General features: G+C 43.2%; 1 protein-coding gene across 1 annotated transcript in view; it reads left to right on the plus strand.

The window, feature by feature from the left end:
• Window positions 1–11,911: 11,911 nt before the first annotated feature.
• Window positions 11,912–18,816, plus strand: part of FGF9 (fibroblast growth factor 9) — a 40,041-nt gene continuing 33,136 nt past the window's right edge. Inside the window, exon 1 of the mRNA XM_026708852.2 lies at window positions 11,912–13,301. Coding sequence (XP_026564637.1) covers window positions 13,025–13,301 — 277 coding nt within the window. The 5' untranslated portion in view covers window positions 11,912–13,024. The remainder of the gene's footprint in view (window positions 13,302–18,816) is intronic.

The following is an 18,816-nucleotide window of genomic DNA, read 5'->3' on the forward strand; positions in this document are numbered from 1 at the left end:
AGGCTTTAGTAGCTGTCAATAATAAATTCATTAGTTTTATTAATAAATACTATAGAACAGTCACAAATAAATACTGTATCCTTAGTATTTATATTTATTGTCTTAAATAATCTACTTCACCTCATTGCCTGCCTGCAACAGATGGTAAGATACAATTTGTCTAGTTCTTATTGTGGTTGAATCTGCACAGTGCTTAAGGCTGTAATGTGGTTTGTTTTGATTTGGCTTTGTATCATGTAAACCCAGCCATTGTGGCTTGTAAATCACACATTATGGCTTGATGTGATCTGTGAATCTAGCCACCGAGTAACTGAAGAGTAACTCTTCTCTTTTAAATAATGGAAAGTTCAACTAAGGTTCCCCCCCCCCCCGATAAAAATACTTTGTTGTTGGGGGTGTATGAGGATTAAATTAAAAATGTTATTTTCAAATAATCATTGAATACCCCTCAAAACTTTTGACACCATGATTAAGAAGAATACAGAACACAAGAAGGAAATTATGCTGCATTGTGGATGATTTGCGAGCTGGGCCTCACAAGCCACCCAAGAAGCAATTACAAAATTGGATCTCATTGTCTTATCTGTCTTCTGTACACTCCAGCCTTTGTACATTGTGAGGTCCATCTTTCTCAAGACTGAAAGAATACTCACAAATGAAGGCGAATATACGTGACCCAGGATAATGTTGCACAATCCAATCTGGGTCGGTCACGGGACCAGAGGTTTTGTATTCCAAGCTTTCAGACTCGTGCTGGAGCCCATCCTCAAGTTCCCTCAGGATGGGCTCCAGCACGAGTCTGAAAGCTCAGAAGACAAAACCTCTGGTCCCGGTGACCGACCCAGATTATTATATATTATTATAGAGTATTCCTGAAAGAATACTCTTATTTATTCAGTTGAAAGGACTCTTATGAGTGGAGTTCTTTTATGAGGGCTTTAGATGCTTGTCTATTGTTGGCAGACATATGTAACAACTGATGGTGATTATGTGGAGAGTAAAAGACACATAACAAAAGATCCCATTGTAACAATTATTTTCCTGTTTCACTCATTAAAATATCCCATATTAAGTAATGGAGCTGGGTGAATTATTTTTCATTCATTCCTTGTGTGTCTATTTATGTTCACATTTTAGAATTAGATTTTTTTAAGAGCGCAGGAAATTCATACGTTTGACTATAAATCTAGCCCAATATATCTACTAGTAATAAGAAAGAAAATGATAAAACATACCACTGTAAATGAAGCTTGCACAATCTTTCAGCTCTGTCAGTCCATTCCCAGGATGAAGAACAGCCCTTCGTTCCAGATTGTCGATACACATCCCCACCAGGGAAGAATATGCTCTATACATCATGTACTGAGCCAGCATTTTCTGGCTATAGAAAAAAAATGTTTTATTGGTCAGAAAATTGTTGGACCAAGAATTTAAAAAACTTGGGGACTAAGGTTTATTGCTTCAGCATCTGATTAAGTTTGAAATTCCCAAGCAATGGGGAATTCCAGGAAGAGTGAAGCAGAAGAAGAAATGGTTCAGATAGTGCTATTTTAATGTATTGACAAATACATTAAACAATCTAGTGAGGAATAGTGCATTAGATTTTTAATGTTAAGAGCTGGGGAAATCAGGAGATTCAGGCAGTTCAAATGGGTATAAAGATTTGTTGCAAGCTTAAGCTCTCTACAAGAATCTGACCAACTAACGGTCAAGGGAAATGAGTGGGAAATAAGAAAGGCATTAAAGCTGGGCTGGACTTAGATCTCTTGTGGGTGCACAGTAAGTTGTGATTTATGACTCATTTGACCCTTCCATTAGGCTCAGCCTGATCATTTCCTGTATAAGGGTTGTTGGGTTTTTTGGGTGTGTGGTGTGCTAAAATCTCATTGGCTCACTATCTCTTTGTATAAATTATAGAACTGGTGAGTATGAACATCAGTTCATCTTTCAGGTTGGGCATGAATATATGTAATGTTTTGTGTCTGTGATTTGCAAGAATATCTTAAAGCCTTTTTACATAAATTCATTTGAGATCTTGGCAGAAAGCATTCATTTGTAGCAAACCAGCACCATCTTGTGGTCTGCCAAAAATTTTCTATTTTCTGCTGGATTTATCTTTAAGAAAGCTCTAATTGATCTGCTCAGCTCTGTAATTTAACTTTTACAACAATGGATGATTGTATCTTAAAAAGGATTGTTATATTTTTCTTTTTATTTGTTCAATAAAATCTTGTTAAAAATTAATTTCATTTTGTTTATCTCTTGTGAGATTGATCTAGCCGCAAATGAAGGACTGAATCCAGCATCCACATGCCTCTATGCCACATTGCCAAAAAGTGGCACTACAGAAATTATTTCACTTTTTGCATTTTTACCTTTTAATCAGAAGTAAGGTAGCACAGGTTATGAGAGTCTATTTGTCTAACACAATAAAGTCAGGATGCAAGTTACCCCCTACAAGACAGGTTGTGACACTCACAACCTCAAGGTAGGAGATGAAGATCCAAAGAACTTCTGGGAGAGTAGGTTTTTGATTGTCCTTTATTGACAGCCCATAAAAGGTAGTTTATATGTCAGAAAAATGCTTATTATTTTTGTGCCTCCACATTCTATAAGTACACAAGATCACTGCAGCAAAACTTCATGAGATTGGTACCTTCTGCCCAACCTTCATTACAGCTCATCTGCTTTACTTATTATATCATGTATGCTCAGAACAAAATGTCTATATAGGGATTTAGTTCAGTTGGAAAATTGGAGATTGCATTTGCAGTCTATCCCATTTGCAGTCCATCATGGCCAATTTACAAGGTTGACAGATTTGTAAAAATGAGAAACAGAGTAACCAAAATTGAGAGATTTGCCCATCTTTAAATAGAAAATACAAGAAATTTAATTGAATGTGTTCTTCTACATATGTTTCTGTGCCTTCACAATATGACTAATAATTATCACTAGTTAATGCAAGATATGTGCTACCAATTAATGTTTATGCCTGATCACAGAAGAGAAATGTGTAGGAGCAACTTCAGGCATTTTTGGCATGTCTTATCTTTCTTAGCATATACACTACAGATATAAATTACATGAAATCACATTGGCACTTAGAGCAAGGTACTGAGGTCAGGCTGGGATTTTTACTCCTGTACTTAAGATATTGTACTTGTAATCATATAATCACTTCATTCCAAAAGACCGAAATAATTTCACATTTTTCCCTAAGAACGGATGAAATGTTCCATAAGGTTAGGCCAATTTCTAGATATAATAAAACACTATGATTCATGGTATAGTGAAGCAGAAAATGCAGCTATAAATCAAGGATAATGCTAACAAAGACAAATTTGATTTGTCTTATATTTTGATAATGAACCAAATGCACGTCTTTTAAATGTAAAATAGGGGGTTTATGCACATATAGAAAATTATTCAAAAGTGTCTTGGACCTGGATGAGCAAATAACTTCTTTATTCATTAAGGGGCCATGTTTTTTCCATGTTTCCATGCAGAAAAGATCTGGCTGCTGTAAGAATCATTTTAACAAATCATCTTTCTAAAGCAGTTTTTTCAGGCACTTGCTTTCATAAATAGTGAAAAGTACTGCTTAGCATAAAGTCAGAAACTTATTCCAAATCACCATGATACAGACATAGCCCTATAATAAATATTTATTTTTAAAAATAAATGTGTAATTATAAAACCTAAACATATATATTTAAAAGCAGATTTACAAAAAAATGATGTTTTCTATGCTAGGACATTATTTTTTTTGTTACAGTAAAGAAATCTAGTTTTCCTCTTCTTACTTGATTCACTTTTGTTCTACTTCCTTCCTTACAAAATAATGCAGAGATATTTTTAAGTCAAGAAATATGGTAGGTGAAACTCTTTGGATCGAATTGCAAAGTGAAACACAGTCAAGTACAGGTTTACTCAGAAATATGTCCTACAACAGGGCTGTCAAACCTGTGGTGTCACAGCATCGTCATGTGACATATTGGGACTTTTTTCCCCTTCGCTAAACCAGGCAGGAGCAGAGCCAGCATGTGATGCATCTGGCCCGCAGGCCATGAGTTTGACACCCCTGTCCTACAACATTCATTGAGACACTCCCTAACACAAGAGTACACAATTTTGTGGGCCAATGTATACAAGTGCAATTTTGAAGAACATCGTAAGTGGCATATCAACACTTGTAGGTTAATTAGGATAGTAAGACATCTGGAAGGACAATTGATGTTTTGTATGGAGAAGATTAAGAGGAGCAATCTTGAAATATCTGACAACTCTCATGCAGAAGATATTTCCTGCTGCTCCAAGAGTAGAATTGAAATCAACTGGTCGCAACGCAGGCAAAAAATAAAGACTTCCTTAAATATTAGAATCAAACTGAAGGCACTGCTTAAAAAACAAAGCTAACAGCCTATGGAAAATCTATCTTCTGCCAACTTAAAGAGTTTAAAAGTACATTAAAGGGGAACTCCCTTTAATGCACATTCCTTACTTAACACTGCTAATTCCTCTTTCCCAATGTGAAATTACTTTGCAAAGAGTAAAGGAAGAATTTCCATAATCCTGTCTTCCATCTCATGTACCTTGGCTTGCTTCTGAGAGCATTAGTTACTGATATGTTGCTGTACCCTGTGCATTTGGAAAAAAAAATTTTTAAGTCCTATTTTAAGACCTCTGCAGTAAATAGTGTGTGTGGACAATCTGTGTACCAGTTTGGATCTTTCTGTGTGTTCTGGAAGAATATGAAGAATTTTGATATCCCCGTCAAGGAATGAGGCCCAAGTGTCTTTATATAGAAAGATTATGTTTACACGATAGCTATTATTGTCAGGCCAACCCTAGCTATTTTGGCATTGCTGGTAAAATTAGTTTTGCTGTCTTTCCTCCCAGAGGCAAAACAGTGTAGCATATGTTTTCAAATTTTCAGCTGAAAAAAATCAACCACCTGGATAGTATTATTTTTTATTACTGTGTAGTTGAGATTTGCGTGTTGGAAAGAAACTAGGGGAATACCAGCCAAGGTTAACTACTTTAATTTCAGAGAGAGGAGAAAAGTAACAGACTTTGAAATGCCTTGACTTTGACTGAATTTTACCCAGAGAGAATAAACTAATTGTCTGGATCCACTTGGGTTTTTATATTGGATATATGGAGATTGCTTTAGTTACTCTGTTGACCAAGCTATCACCAAAACTAGATGGCGAGAGTAGAACCCTGTAGGTTTTTGAAGCTTTAAATCCATCAACAGAGAAAATCTCCTGGGCTCTCTCTGTGAAGTGGTCCTTGATCCTTATTACAAACAGTAGTGCTGATAAATGACTGTTGGATACCTAAGTTGTTGATATATGGAGATTTATGCCCATTTTTCACACTTATGACCACTGCAGCATCCCCATGGTCATGTGATCAAAATCTGTAGGCTTGGCAACTGACTCATATTTATGATGCTTGTAGTATCCCAGCATCATATAATTTGCAACCTTCTGACAAGCAGTCAATGGGGAAGCCAGATTTACTTAGTATGGTGTAATATGTTGTTATAACAATGATCAGTCACACACATACACATATTATGAAAATTTATCTACACACATACACACACATATACACACGTAACTACTGTATTGTGGTGTTTTTTTTAAAATGTATTTTATATAAATGAGTCCCATATTTCATGAAGAACTTTCAACTGAATTCCAGGGCTACTCTCTCCCACAAGGCCTCTGGTTACCTGAAACAAGATCGCTGGATGGCTATCTGTGAGTGCAATAAAGGTGGAGAAATATTGACATTTTGTCCCCTTTACACTAGCACAGGGGTGTCAAACTCAAGGCCCAGGGGCCAACTCTGCCCCGCAGAGTGCTTAGGTCTGGCCCGTGAGTCTGCCCTGGAAAAAGTGCACGATGCCTCTGCCAGCGAAAATGGAGTCTGGGAAGGCTGCGAGCTCAGTTTTCGCTGGCAGAGGGCTGCAAGACACCATCACTTAGTGCTCTCCCTGGTCTCACCTTTCTCCGCTGGAGAGAATGGTTCCCTCTAGCCCTGCCTGGGCCACCATAGGAACCCCCGAGACAAGTGATGTCAAGCTGGCCATACACCCCACCCCACCAACATCAAACACAACCCAGATGCAGCCCTCAATGAAATCAAGTTTGACACCCCTGCTTTAGCATGTCTAGCTCATGGTTGATTAAGTTAGCTCCTTCTTCTGACCCAAAGGTACTCTAAGCAGGTCCTTTCCTTCTTCATCACTCTTAGCCTCTCTATAAACCAGGTGGAGTTCCAGGATCCGTGGAGATCCATTTGAGTGTAATCAGATCCATAGCTCTAGATGGCCCTTTTATATCTGCAAGGGCTTCAGTTGAACCCTGCAGTAGACCTTCTAGAACAGGGGTCTCCAACCTTGGCAACTTTAAACCCGGAGGACTTCAATTTGATTGCTTATTGTACCCTATGACTATCATTAAGTGTTGTACCTTATGATTCTTGACTCTTGATGAATGTTACTTTTCTTTTATGTACACTGAGAGCATTTGCACCAAGACAAATTCCTTGTGTGTCCAATCACACTTGGCCAAGAAAGAATTGTATTCTATTCTATTCAACTCCCAGAATTCCTCAGCCTGGGAGTTGAAGTCCACTAGGTTTAAAGTTGCCAAGGTTGGAAACCCCTATTCTAGAACAAGCTGACACTCCCATTGAAACATAATTAGGTCCATTAATTGCCTGGGTGAAACAGTCTAATAATTTTCTGTGGTTGCTATGACACACTGAAACAAAAGCTAACTTTGTGAGTTTGGTTCACATAACATAGTAACTAAAATGTGGTTGTTCACTTTGTATTTGGTAAAAGTGTATAGCATAAACAGTGAACATAGATAGAAGTCTGTCCCCAGAATAAGGAGATGTGGTCCTGCCAGCAGGCCTGGGGAACCCAGAGTGGGATGGAGCACGTTAAACGGCTGGTATGTTGTCATCGGGATGGGGGGTTATTATTTTATTATTTTTCTTCTTTATTTTTTTAAAATTTATTTTATATTATGCTTTTATGTCCTTGTAAGTTGCCTTCAGCCATGTGCGAGTAAGCGGCAATATACATTTTCTAAATAAGTAAGTTTGGATGTTGCTACTCATGAAAGCATGAGGATAGTGATCTAATGAGTGTTAAAAGCAGGTTTGCAGGCCAAAGTTATTGAAGTATGAGATGAATGTTTCTGATAAGGTGCATTTCTCTATATGTCAAGGGCAGGATGAAATTAGCCACAAACCAGGAAATCTTCAGTTGAATGTGAACAAGGGATTGAGTTAGTGTTCAGGGCCTTGCACAAATCCAAAAGTAAAAATATAAAATTTCAGATCTCATTCACTTATTACATTTACTTATTAAATTTGTGTGCTGCCCAACACCCAACAACTCTGATTATTGCAGCCATGAATTTTTCTTGGCAGAATTACGGAGGTGTCTTGGAGTTACCTTCTTTGAAATGTTTTTCCCCCCAGCTTCATGGCTTAGATGCCAAGCAGGCCTACAATTTCCAGGCAATTCCCAACGTATCTACTTTTTGATTCATTTTGTGCTTCTATTTGTTGTTCACTCTTAGTGACCACATAGATAGATAGATCTACTCCAGGTCAATCTGTTCCTAAAAAGGTCCTTCAGATCTTCCAAGGGTGCATTAACTGCCACTAAAATAGAGTCTATGCACTCTATTGCCTTGTATTTTTATTCTTTTCCTTCAACTTTCTCAGCATTATATCCTTCTTTAGAGAGCTGGATTTATATAATGTGTCTGGAGTAAATAATTTGAACTTGATCATTTGTTTTTCAAGTGAGAACTCTATGTTGATTTGTTCAATGATCCATTTATTTGTTTTCTTGATTGTCCATAATATTCTCAGGAATCTTGTCCAACAACAAAGTTCAGAAAACATTAATACTGTTCCTACCTTGTTTTTTCAAAATCCAACTTTCACAGAGGGGAATGGGGAGCAGGAGAATAAGGAGAAATGATGCAGTATATTGCATTGTCAAAATGCAAGCTTTGTCCACTGTGCATCATGTTCTCTGCATGTACAAAAGAGGTTCAGATTGAATTGGACCTCGCTTGATATAATCTTTAAGGTATTGGAGATCATAGCTCTAATGTTCCCTTAGACATGAAAGCTGGTTGGATCATTTGGGGCAAATTCCCAACCCACCTTATATAGTTGTGAGGAAAATAGGAGATGGGAGCCTTACATATGCCACTTTGAACTGTACAAAATAAATACAGAATATTCTAACCAAAATTCATGTTGGAGAATGAGCAAGGACACATCCATAGGAAGGAGACTTCTATAAAGCTCTGTGCATATTTAGTATATTGCAAAATTAATGCCAAAAAAATGGTTAAGATTGTTAGACGATTCCTTCCTTCCTGTTACTTAATGCCCATAAAGTAGTTGAATAATACATTTTTCTGTTTTTCTCCTTTGCTCTGAAATACCTCACTAAAAAAAAAACACCATACCTGGCACCAAACCTGTATTAGAATAGTAGTCATGATGTATTTAAGCAGCCGTCTCCTGGATTATACAAATCAAAGGAACACCTGGAAAATGACAGTTTCAATATTTACTAGATCGCCTGTACCCTGTTGGGTCATCATTTCAGAAATATTTCCTTATCTAAACAGAGAAACAGATTGACCAAGGGCAGGCAAAAGTGGTGGGAGCGGGAACAATTTCCAACTTCCTGCCGGTGTCCCCATTGCAGAAGAGAGATTTGATTAATTCCTACAGAATTATCTGATGCTCTGCCCTTGTTCAGGTGAACACAAGAACTCATTTGAAACTCAATACATTAGCTAAATTATACAAACAAAACACCCTTGAAGCCATTTAAACCCAACTGCCGTGGTAGCTGTGGATTTCTGCATTGGTTAGGGCAGGGGTGTCAAACTCATGTCATCATGGCAGTGTCATATGATGTATCAGGACTTTTTCTCCCTTCACTAAATTGGGTGTGGGAGTGGCCAGTGCGTACGGCCCACGGACCAGAGTTTGATAGCCCTGGGTTAGGAAGTTGAAATAGGTTTTATCCAAGATGCCTTCTGACTATTAACTTCTGATCTAGGTTTCACTGTGACTATATGGATTTTTAAAGGCAAAAACAGGAAACTTAACAGTATTTGCCAGTGGCTTATTCCAGAACTTTATGATTTAAGAAATCAAGGACTATGAGTCTAATTAGGACTAGGAATTAGGACTAGGAGTCTAGCCAAAGTCTTAGAACTTTCCAATGGTTTCCTATTCTTGTCCTTGTTTAACTTTTTGAGACCAGAGTAAACTTGCTGCATCTTGCAGTCCTCAAAAAACATGCTGTGAGCTATTTTAGCTGAATTTCTGTTTCACAATAACATCACTGATGGGTTTTGAACATCATTCTAAGTCATCATATGATTGGCTTTGAACACAACCATCATGCTGTGTAGATTGTGGCTTAAAGTTAGGTATGAAATTCAATCTGTTGAAATTCAGTCGACAAACCCTAGTTTAGCATGTCTTGTTGCATTGTAAGATGTATTATTTCATAAGCTTAGATGGAGAAGACATGTTGCATTAGACTACTGCATGCTATCCCAGTTTTAAGAGGATGTACATTTATATACATAGTTGTGCAGGGCAATGGCGATTTTATTAGGTATTTGCTGAGGAACTGAAATACTAAATATACAGGCAATGCCTCTCATCTTTCATATGTTTCAAGTTAGCTTCAAGCAAAGGTTGTATTCAGCAGGTTCTGACCAGTTCTGGAGAACCAGTAGCAGAAATTTTGAGTAGTTTGGAGAACTGGCAAGTACCACCTCTGACTGGCCCCACCCCCATCTATTCTCTATCTCCTGAGTCCCAGCTGATCCGCTGGGTCTTCTTTTGTTGCCCTGCACAGGAGAACAGAGCTGGAAAGCAGGTTAGTGGGGTGAGGATGGAATGGGATTTTGCAGTAACCTTCCCCTGCCACGCCCACCAAACAATGACCACAGAACCGGTAGGAAAATTTTGAATCCCACCACTGGTTTCAAAGCAACTTAAAAAACGTCTGACATCCATCTTGCCATGCCATTAAAGGTGGCGTTCTGTTATGCTTAGAGGACAACTCCATGCTGGCTGCAAACGAGAGTCCAAACTAGAGCAAAGCCTGATTCTTACTTCACATGGTTGAAAAGGGTACCTTGACACAGAAAAGCAAACCCGTGGCTGAACTTTGATGCTAGGGACACTTTACCACCTGAGGGGTGGGGGGTCTTCTTCACAACCGAACCCCACATTGGAACATTTCCAGGAGGGTAACAAAGAAAAGAGCTTCAAGCCAGAGGTGGTATTCAGCAGTTTCTGACCAGTTCTGGAGAACTGGTAGTGGAAATTTTGAGTAGTTCGAAGAACTGGCAAATACTACCTCTGACTGGAGATTTTACAGTACCTTCCCCTGCCATGCCCACCAACCTACGCCCACACAACCGGTAGTAAAAAAAAATTGAATCCCACCACTGCTCCAAGCGTGTCCCTTCTATCGGCCTTTTGCTCAAACCCTTTGGTTGCATTCAAGCAGCCGTTAAAACAAACAAACAAACAAAAAACACCTCAGGTTCCAGAGTCCACGTGGGAAACGGCACCCCAGCCTCCGGGAGCGGTTTCCTAATCAGCTTTGCGCCCCGGCAAATTAAAAAAAAAAAAAAAAGCGCAAGCGCGTGGCGACTTGTCAAGGCCCGCCTCAGCTCGCGCCGGTTCGGCTGGGCAACGAGGCTTTCCGGCCATCCTCCCGCGTGGGCTGCTCAGCAGCCTGCTGTAATGCTGCAGAAGCGATGGGCGCCCGCGTGAATTCGGAGCTGCTGGCGTGGGAATGGTTGATAAAGATGCTAGGGGAAAAAAATGACCTGAAGCAGAGGGTTTAGGCAGAAGAACTCCAATGACTCTCAAAAGGAGGACAAATCCACCTCAGGTGCCCTCAGAAAAAACGCTACCTCCGCATTCGGGGGAGAGGCTTAGGAGGAGGCGTCACTCCAGAGCCCCCCATCTCCCCCGTCTTCTGGTGGTTGGACTTCCGAGTAGCCAAAAAAGCACCTGAGCCTCATTAGAGATATTTGTGGGGGGGGAGGCCCCAAAGGACCGTTCCGTGCGCGAATTCTGGAGACGCCTGGAAGTTGCTTCCCAGGGAAGTTTGTGAACGTGGACTCGCCGCTTGAAAAGAAAAGGGGAAGGGGGAAAAAAAAGCGCGTGCGTTTTGCAGAGCGCGCGTGTTTCTCCCACCATAAAACTTTGTCCCAAGTAAAAAGCGTTTGGTTTAAAATAATAATATGCCACTTAGCCTCCTGGAAAAACTGGAGCCGGGCTGAACGCAGAACATCAAGCTTTGATTTGGGGCGGGAGGGCCCGGCCCTCCCTTTTACATACTCCGTTGCTGTCCAGCCAATGTATGGGAATTGGATAGGTTAGGAAGCAATTGTGAGCTGTGATACAGGACATACTCGGCGAATTCAAGTAAAGTAAAAAAAATATAAATATAAATAAATAAATAAATAAATAAATCCCAATCAGATTTACTTTGATCTAAGGCCGCGCTGCTCTTTCTCCCTCCCTCCCTCTTCTGTGAGCTCCTGACTCAATTGCGGCTTCAAAGTTCCTGGTCCGCATCGTTTTCTGCCCTACTGCATACCCACGGATCCAGGAGTGTCGCAGACCAGTAAAAAAAAAAAGAAGAATTTTGTGTGTGGTGTGTCTGCGTGTCGGTCCTGGTGAGAGAGCGCGGCGATTCAATTTGCCTGGATCAGGCTGGGTGTGGGGGGTAGCTTCTATTGCAGCAGGTAATGTTGAGCGCTAGGACCTGGGAGAGCCCCCTCCGCCGCCCGCAAGCTGGACTACCTTAAACCCAGCCCAATGCCTCTTCCTGCGCCACTTTTCCCTGCGTGCTTGGATGGGAGAGCCACAGACGAGAGCCGCAGCAGCTCGGGGCTGGAGTACAACATCGCCCGGCCAGCTCTGCCGAAGCTACACCTGTTCCGAGGCAACTCGAGGAAAAGATCATCGCCACCTCTCCCCACCCCACCCCGCACTTTGGACGGGAGCTGCCTTCCCTCTTGCCTGGGTGGTTCGAGGCTGGAACGTCGGCCGGGCTGAACCGAGGAGCATCCGCGTAGGATTCTGGATAATAGATCTGGACGTCAAAAAAGTTTTTTAAAAATATTATTTTCAGAAATCCCGTTCTCCTTTCGCGGGGAGGATTTACCTCGGCCAGCAAATGTGAATGTCCCCCCCCTTTATTCTTCTCCCCCCCCTTTCCCCTCCTTTTTAGGATTCATGCTGATAGATGCAGCCTGGTATAGACTAAAAAGAGCGCATGTCTTTGGGGAAGCAGAACCCATAAAAAAAATGCCTGGCGTCGGGCCGGGAGTCTGAGATGCCATATATCGATAATGTATGTCCCCGCTACCCTCTGTAACGCCTAAGGCGCCGAAGTTGCTATGGTCATTCCGCTCCTCAACCCCATGGAGAAACTACGGATTTTCATTCTTTTTTACGGCTGAATGGGCAGAAGACCTCACCGCCTGTTAAGAGCCCCGGGAGCGTAGACCTCGTCCGCTGCTTCTAGAGCCACAACCCGAGGGGGCCGAGAGCTATGTCCCGGTGCGGAGCGAGCGCGCTGCTTTTTTCAGACTGAGGTGGCGATTTGACCTTGAACCCTGAGGCCAGCCAAAACTGCGGGCTACTTTTATTCTGGTGTCATTTTTTTTTTTTAGTGTGGAATCCGTGCGATTATTGATGGATTAAAACAGAAATCTTTTTTTCCCCTACCCACCTTCTCTCAACGTAACTGCAAGTGGAAGGGGGAAGAACGGAGTGGAAACACGCTCTTTTTTAAAAAAAATATATATATTAAAGGGGAAAAAAATCTTAGGTTGGGCACCAGCGATTACAATTTGCTGCCAAAAAAAGGAGAAGCGCTTACCTTCCCCCCCTCCTCCTCCCCTCCCCGCTCCTGATGGCTCCTTTAGCTGAAGTTGGGAACTATCTCGGGGTCCAAGACGCGGGCCCCTTTGGGAACGTGCCCGTGTTGCCGGCGGACAGCCCGGTTTTGTTAAGCGACCACCTGGGGCAGTCCGAAGCAGGTGGACTCCCCCGGGGGCCTGCAGTAACGGACCTGGATCACTTAAAAGGCATCCTGAGGCGGAGGCAGCTCTATTGCAGGACTGGATTTCACTTAGAGATTTTCCCCAATGGTACGATCCAAGGAACCAGGCAAGACCACAGCAGATTTGGTAGGTATGGGCGCTTAACCCCCTGGTGGCCGCGGGAGGGCTGTGGCAGAAGTCATCCTGACCCTTTTCCTGCGCAAGGTGGGTGAGTGGGTGGGGGGGGGCGGGGAGGAAAAGGAGTGGGCGCTGTTGGTGGATGGCATTGTGGTGAAGCCTCAAGAATTTGCAGACCTCCAGCAAGTGTCCAAGTAAGGGGGTGGGGGGGAAACCAACAACGAGCAGTATGGCGTGGTAAAAATCACAGATGCGGCCCGGCGCTCGCTCTCCCGGCGCTCGCTCGATGAGTAAATGCAAGCCTTAATAACGAGAGGGAAAGGTCCTCTCCGCAGAGGTGCAGCCAGTGAATCAGTTTCCAGTCAGGGCAGGAGTCCACTGCCCGTTTAGCCCGGGCGTCTCTTTAACTCCTAAGTAAGCTTCAAGCAGACGTGCAGAGAATTTGGGCTCTTCACTTTCGTAATTCTCTAACGTGTTTTCGCGATCTGCTCTGCCTACCCCCTTTTCCCCCTATCTGCTTCCATCCACCTGCCTAAACTGCAGCAGAACGTTTCGAAGAGCCGGTTTTGGCCGTCTCGTCGCCGCACTAGCTCTTTGCTGCTGGAGGGACACCCCCCACCTTTTTTTTAAAAAAAAAAGAGAGAAGGGCTGTTCGAACCCAGCTAGCCCCGCTGCCTGTTGGTACCGTCATAATAAACCAAGACGTTTTGGTCCCGCAATAATTCTAGCACGATTCTGTTCTGGGAAGGAAAGGCAGGCTTGGGTTATCTTCGCGTTTCTGTTGCATGGATGGATGTCCGCATGCTTAGATATCCCCGTGTCAAATTAAGGACCCGCGCTGGCTAATAGCTGAACGCAGACTTCGCTTAAAGTTTTTTTTTTTTAAGCCCTCTCTGAAGAAATCTCTGTGACTCAGCATAGACAGCCGGCGAACTTGTTCAGCCTTTCCCCAACTCGCCCGCACTCCAGAGATCCTGGAACCGCAAACGCCTTTGTCCCCCAAGTAGCATGATTTGGGAATGATGGGAGTTGTAGTTCCTATCTCTTGGGGTGGGGGCAGGATGCCATGCCGCGCGTTCAAAGGGACCGTCCGCGCGTTTTGATTTGATATCGCTGGGGTTTAAGTCTGGTTTAATTGTGCGGACTGAACTTTGGAAAGGGGAGAGAATTAAAGCAGCCCCACTTCGGAGAGCCCGGGCTTCAAGGTGCTGTTGGAAGGACTTGACTTGCGGGGAAATCCACCTGACTGCACTTGGCCCAGATCACAAAAGATAAAAAAAAAAAAGTTCAGTGGTGGTTTCCCTCCCCTTTCTGCCGCCATGCTTTAAAGCCAGTTGTTACCCGAACAAAATCTCCCTTTCGTGTCTTTTACTGCTTTCGAGAGCCGTTTGGAAATGCCGCAGTTCTGTAACGAAAGGATGCCCTTCGAAGGGGAAACATGTACCAGGTATTGTTATAACGCCCCCTCCTCACACACACACACACACACACATCTCCTTTTATTCTTGCCTAAATTGGGTCTCCTTAGCTTTGAGGACACACACCCGCTTTTCAGCCCCCCAACACGGTTTTCGAAGAGAACTGCGAAGCTGCTAGGAACCAACCCCCTTTCCCTTAATTTTATTAAGGTCGTTGAAGTGTAGACGTGGGGGGCGCGCGTGACATTGAAAGGAATCTAAAAGAGGCGGTAGCAATTCCCCGAGGGAAGAAAGTTGGGCGACGAAGCAGGAATGGAGTTTGAGCCTGCTCCGTCTTCCCGCACGCCCCTTTCGCTCCGAAATGGCTTTGCGTGGCCCTTAGATGCAGCTGTTGAGATCTGGTGCAGGGTGTGTGAGAGCGTGGCTGTATGGAGATATATATATATATATATATATATTTCGGGTGCGAAAGTCGGGAGCGGCTGTGTGCTAAAAGGCGAGGTCTGCAAGCCGGGTTTGACGCTCAGCACCAAGCCCGCAGGCTCAGCCGGCAGCAGGTGTACGGTGGCCGGGCTGAAGCTGCCGCCGCCGCCGCTCCCTCGCGCATTTGCGCGGCGGCAACAGCAGCAGCTCGAAGACAATGCCGCGGGGTCCTAAACTCCGCCATTTCCCCTCTCTCTCCACTCGCTTGAGGTGGCCCTGAATTGAATAGGCTCCTTTACAGCTCTTTAAAAAAAAAAAATCTAAGGGGCACTGGCTATGCCAGCGATTCAGAGCAATGCATCATTTGCAGTTAAATTCAAGGTCCTTCCTTTGATTTAAATGGCTATCCATCTTACCTGTTACAACTGGGGGCTCTTAAAGTGTTGATTTTGAAGGGTGGAAGTCTATGAAAAGTTAAGTAGTAGTCCGATGGGAAAAATCCCAGGAGCGCAGATCAGATGGCTGAGAAGACAGTGGCAAATCACTTCTGCATTGTTATCAGGGGAAACACTATGGGCTGTCCACGTGGAGTTGACTTTGATTCAAGGAAAATTCAATTAGGGGACTGTTTATTACACAGAATGGGGAAATTATGCCAGCTAATATTGTTTTATAAATCAGAAACTTTTTTTTTTGCTTCTTTAAATGTAACAAAAATTCATCTGTTTTCTTCACTTGAAAAGAATAGCTTTTGGAGTGGTACACAAGAAAATCTAGAAGATTAGGTAAAGCTATAGGGCTCGATGTGGTGTATCTTTTCTAGCAGGATGTTTGCAGGGTTGCCCCCCCCCCAAAAAAAGGCAAGGGGCACCCACCACCATGAGATCCACCCCCTTCCTTCCTTTTTAAATCAGGGGTCTTAAACTTGACAGCTTTAAGACTTGTGGACTTCAACTCCCAGAATTTTTCCTCCAGTCATGTTAGCTCAGGAATTCTGGAAGTTGAAGTCATGTTCATCACAAAGCACACTGAAAAAAAGATGGTGCTTAGATTGCAGTATGTAGCTGTGATCACCACCTTGAATATTTTTAACACCCCCCCAACATCCTTGTTTTCTACTGGTGTTGGAATTCAGATCCAGTAACTTTGTGCTGAGTAATAGTGGTTGCTGAAGTTCAAAATGTGTAGAAAGTGCCAGTGTGACCAAATGTCTATTAGAAATAAGTAATAAATACAGGTTTTGCTTCATCACAGCAAATCATGCAGTGAAAATTATATGGCTGCAAACCCCATGACCACCCATTTAGGGCAGATGCCACTGAATTCAGTAGCTATTTACATATAACTTGTTGCTCCATCATTAACTGAATAAATCCAACTTCCTGAGTTGATAGGCCCTATTTTCAGCATGCATATTGTGTGAAGCAAACCCACAGGTGCTATTTCTGAAGCTGTGCAGCCTGCAAGCTGACTTTACAGTATGCCCAGCTGTTGCATAGGAATCCTCATTGTAGATGAACTAGATTAATAGAGCGATAAACATGAAAAAGAAAAGCTGCATGTACAATTCAGATTCCTGGAATGGCACCTGCAGAGCACAGTGATTCCAAAAGAATAAAAACCACCTGTGGTATACATTATATATTTTAGAGTGGGGGAAACCTAGGACAGAGCCTCCCTGAATATCTCTGGCAAGACATCAAGCTTTATATATCTTGACTTCTTTTATATCTAATTTGATTTCTAGATTGTACAGAGACCAGGGCAGTCATGCAGTGATATAAAAGTTTTAGAATATACTTTTTAAAAAGCTTGCCTTGTTATTAAGATCAGTAACAGGGAATTATTCAGTACCATACTTGGATCCACTCTTCTTAAATTAGCTATAGCTGACAGGAAATATCTATTCAAAACAGAAAAATACGGTTCTAGTAGGTTTGGGGACTGCAGTTAGTAGTGCAACTACACTATGCATAATAGCTTCTGAAAAACTCTTCCCCAGTGCATTCCAGGTGTGCAACTTCCAAATTTCCAGTGTATCTAGAAGGCACTGGTTCTGGAAATATTGTTCTAGTGTCTCTCTGTCAATGATTGTATATAGTTTCCAGGTTATTGATCTATCTATTTAGGCTACCACCAGAAGTGTACTGCAAAAATTCAGGCTATTAGTGGTTATTAACCAAGAAGTATAGAAAACTCTGCCATTTTCTAGCAATTTCATCAATTTTTGCATTTGATTTAAAGTCCATTGTACCTTCATGCCAAAGAATCTAACCTATAGATTCGCTGTGGTGTTTACACCCTCCTCACATTAGTAAATGTGTTCAGCGATGTAAAAAGCAAACAAACCCTATGTGCCAGTTTTATCTTGCTGTAAAGTTTACACCGGAATAAATCTGTTTAAACTGTGGTAAAGGGTGTTGCTTTTTCAGCAACATTTTTAGTCTTCTGGTCTTGAAAACCCTGTAACGCGATTCTGGGTGACCAAGCCGGGTTTTTTTTTTTTAACCTGTCACTATACAAAGTATCGCAGTCTCCCAAAATTTGGCAACCATAATCTGTAGAAGTGTGATTGCGTTGGCCCTACTCACTACTACTACACGCATCCCTCGTGGTTTTCTCTGACTGCCCCTCCCCTTTCCGCAGTTAGCTGCTGGCAAAAGGAGAATAGAGAGAGAGAGAGGAGAGAAAATTGACTAAACCGCAAAGTAACCCTCCACGGTTTAGAGTCCAATAAATCCAGCCCGAGTAATTAAAGGCCGCGGGACTGAGACAGAAATTTGGAGCCGCGCGCTCTATCCAGTGAGCTCTACGCAATAGCGGGCAGGGGAGAACCCGGCAGCTGCGTGACAGGACGGTTCGCGCCTCCCGGATAAGGTTGGCAGGGCCAATTCTGACGTAGGGAAACTGTGGTGCAAGGTTATATATGCCCCAAGCGCCGTCCCGACTGGGAGCCGGGGTGGGGGCGCACATCTTCGTGAAGTGCGGAACGTCCTCTTGCGAGATCCTTTCAGCCGCCTGGCAAGACTGCAGTGCACCCACTTAAAACTAGGGAGCTGGGCCAACAGGAATCCGGAACGCCGCCAGGGTGTGTGTGTGGGGGGGGGGCAAAGAAAGAAAATGCTAACTCTTGGAGGCGCCCCCCCCCCCGGTTGTCCGGAATTGTGCAGCGCAAAGATGGCTTCTCAGGGCTGCAAACGGCTTTCAGGGTCAACCCGCTTTTTTTTTTCTTGCACTCCGCCCCGCGGGGACGTGAAATTCCAACAACTGCAGGTGTGCGATTCCCCTCCCCCGCCATTCATTGTCATCCCCACCCCCACCCTCCAGTTGCACATAAATCGCTCGGAAAATGGAGAAGAGGGACCCGCAATAAGGCTTTTGGGGACAGCGCGCGGAGGGAGCTCTTCTCTCTTTTGCCCAAGCTGCCCGCTGCCCTCCCCGGTTTTAGGCCTTTGGAAGAGCAAGGTGGTGCCGAAGGCGGAGGAGAGAGAGGCAGGCACTCGAGCCTCTCCCGCGGAGGACTGACCTCGCCTCGCTGCCCGCTTTTATTTCCCTCGCTGCCTGCGGCTGCTAAACAGAGCTTGCTGCTTCAGGAGCTATTTTTGTCTTTCCTCGCCCTTTCTTTTCCTTCCACCGTGCAGCCGCAGAGCCAAAACTGAAATGCAGCCGCCAGGCTTGTTTTT

The sequence above is a fragment of the Pseudonaja textilis genome, chromosome 7, assembly GCF_049901715.1.
Source record: "Pseudonaja textilis isolate UNSWEBS1 chromosome 7, rPseTex1.2, whole genome shotgun sequence".
NCBI classification, from domain to species: Eukaryota; Metazoa; Chordata; class Lepidosauria; order Squamata; family Elapidae; genus Pseudonaja; species Pseudonaja textilis.